The following is an 8,904-nucleotide window of genomic DNA, read 5'->3' as shown; positions in this document are numbered from 1 at the left end:
CAAGGATTGCGCATGTGGCGTCATGAGTAAATATATTTAACGAGTGTAATCACTATCCAAAATGGCCGCTCAGAAATACGAGAGCTGAACGTCCGCTTTGCGAGAATCCTAATTTTTAAATATTTGATTCTACAAAACAAAGACACTAGACACAATGCTTTTCAATTGTAATGTAATACAATCATATTATTGTTCGAAAAGACCGCCATTTATATCCGAATGCCATACATCACGTGTTATTATAGTAACAAATAATAATAATTAAACAAACAAACAAATAAATAATGAAACCAAACTCAAGAACTATTTTAAGATGGAATCGCAATCTCTGCAGGTATTATACATTATTCAGAACAAATACTGGGTCAAATAGTGAACAACAATACCTCAATATAATAGAGTTGAGTGAAACTAAACCGTTTATTTTTTCATTGTTTTTTTCACTGTTGTCAAATAATGTTTAAAAGAGACAATATAGGTCAGCTTTGTGAAACTTCAGTTGAAAACGGTGCGCACTTGGTGATAAAATATCACCAACATTTTGGTTACTGAGGTAAATCAGGGGACCACCTAACCCTCGCCTTATTGACGGCAAGCATCAAACGGCACCACTGAAAGTTCCACAAGTTGCCTGGTGGGGGCGTTCGCTAAAGAGTCGCTTGACGATAAACGTTTGTTTATTTATAATATTGACATGGGTAGGCAGGATCTTTACTTTACAACACCATATGTATTATAAGTGAGCTTTCGATTACAAATTACACGTGTTCTTACCAAAGTCATTTAACCATTAAGTGTTTAAGGAAATCATGCAAGACTTTGGCCCTTTTCTAAACCACGGCTTTGGTTCTAGATTCGGCTCAGGCTAGCTTGGCCCCGCGGTTGCTCTGAAATATTGCTCTGAAATCCAAAGCCGAAGCCGTGGATTCGAAAAGGGCTTTCATTAACGTAATGTCATAGGTTTAGAAATCAAGACAGTTACAAAACGTAGTTCAATTTCTACAATGACAGACATTTTGAAAACTGTCAATATTTCTCTTGGAGTGGGTGTAATTATACGGAGTTTAACAGTTAGTTTTTGGTTTGTAAAAAGAGTATAGTATGGCTAGGAAAACAAACGGTACGTAGGCCTATGCGTACATACATGAAACAAAAGGTACGTAGGCCTATGCGTACATACATGATTTTATGTAGCTCCTTCGCAACTAACTATAAAACTATTTTGTTTAATCAATATTAATATGAAACTGGTCCAATTTTATAAGCCCCAATCGTAATCTAAGGTCGTATTCATCCACGGCACCCACGCACCAACAGTTATTACTAATGCATTAGGCAGCTCAAACCAATAGCGAACTGCGCTCTTCATCGTGGCATTCCATTTAGGGTGTTTGATCGTTACAGAATGATCTAAAGGCTTGACTGCTGTTGACTGGTACTCAGCAAGCCTGCGCAGAAGCCTCATTACGATGTCATGGTAACGAGATGCTACGTCATGATTCTCAGTTGGATCTTGTTTGATGTTGAAGAGTCGGATTGAGGAAAGTCTTCGGTCTTTCTGGACGACTTGGGAAATATCTTCTAAGGACTCTGGAGGTGGACTCCATTTTGAACTTCCTGTATAAAGTCAAGACAGTACCAATACAATACTTTAGCATATAATGTCGTCACTTTTTCCCGTATTGATTTGTGTGAGCTGAAAACAGCCTGGATCTTCATCCGGGAATTAGTTCGGTCTTCAGTAGACTGTGTACAAGTCCCTCGCGTGTTTGAACTACCGGTACTAAGTTTGTTGCTTCATATTGGTTTACGTGTGTCGTTCTGTTTCATTATTTATTTTAACTTAACGTAGTTTAATCCTGCGCTGCAGTACCCCCCCCCCCCCCCCCTTGCCAATACTCACGCCTTCCCATGTTCGTACAGTTGGCGACTGTACCGCGGTATTAAAAAGGTTTTTGACTGCTGACAAACTTGTCTAACAAAGTATGAATAAGAAAGGCAAAAAAGGGGCAAGAGAAAATTTCAATGGATGGACACTCGCAGTCGCTATATACACAAAATATTACCCCAAACCCCACTTGTTTTATGTTTTCTGCACTGCTTGCCAGTTGACTGAGAAACAAGGCAACTTATTTACTTGGTCTACCAAGCCCCTGCAATAATTATGTAGTTATTGTTTTCTTTTTGCGGCAAAACACAAATATCGGTTAACGATTAACAAGTTAGCATGGGACAGGTTTGCATCATGCAATGAATTACTGGCTCAATAGTCAGCATGTCTAGTGGGGCCTACTTGGCGTATACAACAAGGGCTACGGCTTTTGCTATAGCGTGTTGCTATATATCTCAACGCAGTAAAGGATTTAGGTACTTTTTCAAAATGTCCACAGATCTACATTAAACTTACATGGTTTGAAGATAATCATAGTGGAAAAGCTTCCCTTCAAATATTACTAACTGAGTTGTGTAGAAAATGGGTAAAACAAGTCACAAAATAATGTTCGTCTCGGGAAGATGAAAATTATTTAAGCATGTAAAATCCCATTAACCAGTTATGATACTATACTAAAACCATAGAATAACTGGTTAATACATTTTTACATACTACAACTGAGACGACAATATTGTTTGTTTTACTCATTTCTCAAAAACTACAGCACCTCAGTAAGTAACATTTAAATGGAAGCTTTCTACTATCATAATCTTCAAACTGTATAAGTTTAATGTAAATATGTGGGCATTGCGTTTTGTGTTGGGAAAAAGTACATAGACCCTTCAAGACGCGGAAATCTAGCTTTAACCCTAGCTTAAGCCGCAAATTCGGATGGCCTGAGAATGGCTTACCAACATGCCCTGTGACAAGCTTCCAATCTCCGTGTCTGATTGCTGCCCTCATCGTCACGTTAAAGGGAAGGTCGGATAATCTTCCCCACATTTTCTCATCTGCCAACGTCCAGAATGTTGGTCCCTCTAAGGGATCTATGTTATGAAGAAGCTCCTTCCGAGGGGATGGCTTACCTAAACTGCACCATAAATACAATAAGAACAATGCTGACAATCTGAAATATTAATGAGACGTAATTGTTTTGTTTAAGAATGGGCCCTGATTGGTCTTTAAGTGTGTGATTGGTGACTGTGTTTTCTTTAAGTGTGTGATTAACGACTGTGTTTTCTTTGAGGGGTGATTAACGACTGTGTTTTCTTTGAGGGGGTGATTAACGACTGTGTTTTCTTAAGTGTGTGATTGGTGACTGTGTTTTCTTTAAGTGCGTGATTGGTGACTGTGTTTTCTTTAAGTGTGTGATTTACGACTGTGTTTTCTTTGAGGGGGTGATTAACGACTGTGTTTTCTTAAGTGTGTGATTGGTGACTGTGTTTTCTTTAAGTGTGTGATTGGTGACTGTGTTTTTTTATAAGTGTGTGATTGGTGACATTTTTTTCCTTAGTGTGTGATTGGTGACTGTGTTTTTTTTATCAATATAAACCACAAGGTGTTTTTTTTTTGTGAGCAAAAAGGCCAAAGAAATTTCCATGGAGGGACAATGAAGTGTTTTTGTGTATTGTATTGTATTGTATTGTTTTATTGTTTTGTATTGTTTGTATTGCAATATATTATTTTGCATTGTATTGATTAATTACAACGGGATGAACACACCTGATCATGCGCCATATATTGAATCCATCCAATGGGAGATGGTCTTTCGTGCTGTGCTTAGCCACGCCTCTCACCAACGTTGGTAACCAGTCGCTCACGTGACACAGCCCTTTGTTAACTGAACCTCGTACTTTGGTTGGTAGCACGGGACCAGTGACGAAGGCAACACCACGAACACCTCCTTCCCAGAGGGTGGATTTTCCCCCACGGAGTGGCCAATTAATCCCGCCTGACTTTGGTCGACCCCCGTTGTCTGTAATTATGAGTGCAGTATGCCCGTTCTTAGTTTATTAAGAAGCATTTTAGATCAGGCTACGTAATATACTCTAAAGGCACTGGACGCATTGGTAATTATCAAAGACCAGTCTGTCAAAGACCAGTATTCTCACTTGGTGTATCCCAATAATAGGCATTATGATAACACATCTGTATACAAACGTAACAAAATACGAAACAAGACATCGTCTTAAACTTTGAGAGTAGCAGTACTGTCTACTGGGTTATCATTAATTATAATCAATAATCTTACCAGTGGAGAAAATGAGTAGAGTATTCTGCCAAAGTCCAGCGCTAACCAGAGTCTGAGTTATGTTATTGATGCCTTCATCGACGGCACTCAACATCGCTGCATACTTCTGTCTCTTGGAGTTGTGTATTCTGTTAGAGTACTGCTGGATGTATTCACTTGGAACTTGAAGGGGTGAGTGTTGACTTTGGTATGACAAGAATATGAAAAACGGTGGCTGCATTGAGATATAAGAGGATCAACATCTTTTAAAATTGCCATTTTCCGTTTGGTGATGTATAAGAAGCACGTATTGGCGTACGTAAGATCCATGTGAGTGTCTTTCGGTAAACAATTATTTGCGTAAAATGGCTGAAAAGACAAGATTTACATGCTATCAAATACACATCGTGCATAACAAAATAGAATAAAAATCGGAAAAAAAAGCAATTGGAACTTGATTTACCTTTGATTTTCCTTCATGAAACCTTATGATCTCTTCTGCTCGTTCGGTGTACAGCAAAGTAGAATACCGCTTGACATGTTTCATGGGTGTTTCATTAAAGTAAAGGGCAGTTGAAGACTGTCTCGTGTAGTCAAAATGATTGCTATACCCAAGGACCATGCCTATAACAGTTTGAAACATGTAACAAACTGTTTTGAGTAACCAACAGTGTCCAGTGCCTTTAAGAACAACATTATGTTACGTTACTTATTGGTTATGTCACAATATTCACAAGTTTGCAAAGTTTATAGCATTCATTATTTTATTACGAATTATTTATCCATCTGATTTTATTTTATTTGATTTTATTTATGTGATTATTTGTCTCTTGTTTGGGGGGATTGCGCTATGCAGCAAAATGGTAGTTCAATCAATAAAGGTCTAATCTGAATTCCATCCAGCATAAATCCAAGCCAGCACGTAATAACCCCCCTAGTGTATTGGGCTGCATAGCCTTCTATGATCCCTACACACATCGTCTGTCACTATGCGTTCTGGGTTGTAATTGATGTGTTTGCCTCAGTCAATGTCTACACATAACTTTATGATAATGTCTACCATGACAAAACCTTTCATTCCCTACTGAGTAGTTGCTTTACATCCGTTCAAGGTTGGAAGTAGGCAAAACTGTATTAAACAAAAGAAAGAGTGTGTGTGTCATGTAAGTAAAACACAGATAATAAAGTCGAAGTTTTTAACCAACTATTATGCCGAACTTGGGCTCAAGACGTTATAATCATGGTTTTTTTTAATGTTAGAAGTTTTTTTGTGCAATCCAGGCGATCATGGGCAGCTTGAACAGCTCGATCGTTTTGTAGGCCGCATGGCGTTGAGGTCGTCTATAACCTGTCATATAGGTGCAGCGGAGGCTTCCACCCTGTCGAAAGGGTTCATCAACATAAACATTAATAAAGGAGTTTTGAAACAGGGATCTTCAGAATAATTATTGGAATCCATTTTGAGAGGGGACCGCCATATTATTTAGGGCTATATAGATGTCTCAGTTGTTAGAACGCTAGCAAGTTAAACTCGAGTTCATTACGTCTAGTATACATGGACAGATTCGATCTTGTTTGGGAGCATCGGGAAGCGATATTAGTGAGTTATTGATAATGTGGTTTACCCTTCAAGCACCGGCTTTTAGGCGTTACCTTGAAGGTTATTACAACTCTTGAGTTGAGACTGTGTTGGTTAAAAATAGAACATGGATCGCCCTTGAACTGGGATAGTACGTAGTCAATGGTTCACACATTGGACTTATGTGGTTCACATAACTCAACTTTAAAGGGCACCTACAATTCATTTTTACTTTTCATTTTATAAGAATGCCCAATGATTAAAAGATTGTTAATAACAAAGGTGAGTTGAATCTTTTCTACCTCAGACAATTAATTGGTGATGTTGCTATTTCTTGTTCTCTTCCTTTTGGTCTGTCCCTTTAGTATTCTACAAATAAATAAATACAGCCGATGTTTTTGTTTGTCGAGTCAAGATGTTCAGAGACGCAAGAAGTATGTATGAAATAATAAAAATTAAGACCTGTCATTTTTCAGTAGATTTGTGAACAATCACTTGCAACAGCTGTTGGCCCATTAAATACAAACAAAAACCAAACATTAAAAACAAAACTATTTCCCAATTTGTTTGTTACTCCCACCGCCCATCCTATAGCTTTTTGTTTGTGTATTAGTGTGTGTCTTATATTTGCTGAAAACCTTTCTCGGAAAACAATCAAATGGAAATAGAAACCGTCTTGTTGAACCCTAAACCTTATAGTTTTATTTAAAAACATTCGATGTTTTTTGGTTTTTTTTAGTATTATGTAGTTTAATGAGCTTGAACCCGTACCCTGACGACTGACGCGAGGAAGTTGTTATTTGACTCGGCCAGGTGTTTTCCTGCTTCTTAAATAACACTTCATCTGCCGTTAAATGACTGATGGTTGAGAGAGAGTTCAAAGCGAACTGGGGAAAATCTGTAAATGATTCATTCTCGAAAAACAAGTCTGTCAAGTTAAGCTGCACTGAACATTTGGGTCCTTTTTTCTGGAGGATAAGTACACTTTGATGAACTATCGTCTGGGTAACGACACTCCAATACTACGGCTTGCTTGATTAATGTCCAACCCGTCGGCTGAGTTTGGAACATCATGCCTAGCCAGGATGTTTGAATATTACATCCTTGTGCTGATAATTTGACTATGTTTAGTAGCGAAAATACAGCAAACTCATGAGGAAAACCAACGTTGTTAAACACGGAGTAAACTAGTTAAAGATGTTGCGTCTGTGCGTCTGTTCTCCAGCATGAAACACAGTAGTAGAGATCGATTTCAAAATACTTTTCCCTCTTATCTTGGGAGTATGGTTGTTTTCCAATACGTAAAAGTAACATGACAAAATGAACATAATGAATCCGTACCGAATAGATTCTGATAATGATGTTTTACCCAAGTATGAATGGAATCCTCTTCTTGTCGGTAGACACTCTTTAAAGCTGTAGCCTAGATGCCATTTGCCTACAGCATGGGTCGAGTACCCTGCTGACTGCAAAGCTTGGGCCAGTGTCCTCTCCTTCAGGGGCAGGCAGTGGGGTGAACTTGGAGCTAAGTTGTCATGCTGCATGCCAGTATGGATCTGAACAATTCACAATCAAATTAATAAATAACATCAAAATACTAGTGGAAATTATGCACCTGACATAGGTCAATAGTTTTTTGTTTGTTTTATTAAATAACTTAAATGTCTTTATGCCGGTGTCCCAATAAGGGGAAATTATTGTCCTCCGGAAATGCTGTCCCCAATAATAGGAAAATTTAATGTGGGCTTAAGAGGATGATTCAAAAGAGGGCGCCATTTGAAGGGGCATAATTTCCTGCAACAACACCTGCTACAGTTTTGTATTGACCCAATTTACGATAAGGGGTGCAAAACAAAATGTGGTTGACTTTGATCAAACGTCGGTACTGAGATGTTGCACTAAAAAAATAGCAAAAAGAAAAAGAAAAAAAAAGAAAAAAACATTGGTCTTAGACGTTTTCAACCAGCTTACATTGTTTGAAATAATATTGATATTGACGTGTGACTATATGCAACAGAGAGCAAGGAAAGTTGTCCTTTTTTCTGCACACCAAAAATGCCGCTGTCGCAGTGCTTTTTAATGGGATTTTTGTTTCCTAAATCGATTTCAAAAAGAAAACCCTAGAACAAATGTTTTGGAATTTTGTGTAGGGTGGCAGTTCTATATTACACAGAGAAACAAATTGCTTTGTAATAAATGACACTCAAGTAATTTGTGCTGTATGACTTGGACATGTTCTAGAAGTCAAAGTTAATTTGGTTCAAGGCTCTTGGTCTTATAGTTAGGGTTTACACCTTTATTTCCATCAATCAAAGACTAATTCATTCTTACTAAATACTCACAGACATAGGGTATCACTTTAAGTATACGGACTGGATGACATGATAATAGGAAGAAATACTGCTGCACTGACAATGTGTGAAGGGAATGGGGTTTAATGCTGTGTGATTTGTATTTTTTTTTTTTCTTCTATTAAAACGCTAGCTAACATTTTCCCCAGAGACTGACTTTATGAATGACAAAGTAAACTTAGAAATCATGCTCAATTTTCTCTAAATACAATCGTGCCTAAATTATTGGTTAACGCCCTTCCTCAGGTATTTATTTCGGTGTACTCTCGGGGACGGCACAATAATTACGACTGATGATTATTTGAATAGTATAAATAAATTGTACCTGGTACCTCCCAGTCATGAGTTGACTTCTTGTTGGAGTACAGCTTGGCTGGACGTAGTAGTTCTCGAGACGTACCCCTTCCATAGCAAGACGATCAATAGTGGGTGTGGTCAGGGCGGATCCCCCCTCTCCATGGTAACCAACATCATTAAACCCCAGATCATCCACTAGTATAAAGATTATGTTGGGTTGGCGTTTCGTATTGGTGTCTTTGCCGCTATCTTTGTCACTTTGTGATTTGGATTTTCTCTTTGATGTTCTTGAGCCATCTTTGGCAGACGCTGATGAACTTTGAAGAACTAGAATACAGATATATAAGATCAGAATTTTAATGTTATGATCCATGGTCAATTGACCAGGCGGCTACCGGCTCTTTACTCCTCATGTATCTCGATTATACAATTCTTCCTAACTCCATATCTTGAAGAATCCGAGACAAGTACATGTTATGTTTGCCCCGTTGGCTGCGGGTCTTCTAGTGTAATG

At 38.2% G+C, this 8,904-nt stretch overlaps 1 protein-coding gene across 1 annotated transcript; it reads right to left on the bottom strand.

Annotated features, from left to right (window-relative positions):
• Positions 1–1,113: 1,113 nt before the first annotated feature.
• On the bottom strand, positions 1,114–8,889 carry LOC139951020 (arylsulfatase B-like). Its single transcript, XM_071949838.1, has 7 exons — positions 8,419–8,889; positions 7,112–7,298; positions 4,627–4,787; positions 4,185–4,398; positions 3,656–3,908; positions 2,845–3,023; positions 1,114–1,617 (listed from the first exon to the last, which is right to left on the bottom strand). Exons 1-7 carry the CDS (start codon positions 8,761–8,763, stop codon positions 1,259–1,261), a joined length of 1,698 nt encoding a protein of 565 aa, XP_071805939.1. The 5' UTR covers positions 8,764–8,889; the 3' UTR covers positions 1,114–1,258.
• Positions 8,890–8,904: the final 15 nt, after the last annotated feature.

Source organism: Asterias amurensis, chromosome 18 (assembly GCF_032118995.1).
Source record: "Asterias amurensis chromosome 18, ASM3211899v1".
NCBI lineage: Eukaryota > Metazoa > Echinodermata > Asteroidea > Forcipulatida > Asteriidae > Asterias > Asterias amurensis.
Note: the sequence above shows the minus strand (reverse complement) of the source record. Positions and strands in the feature narration are given on the sequence as shown.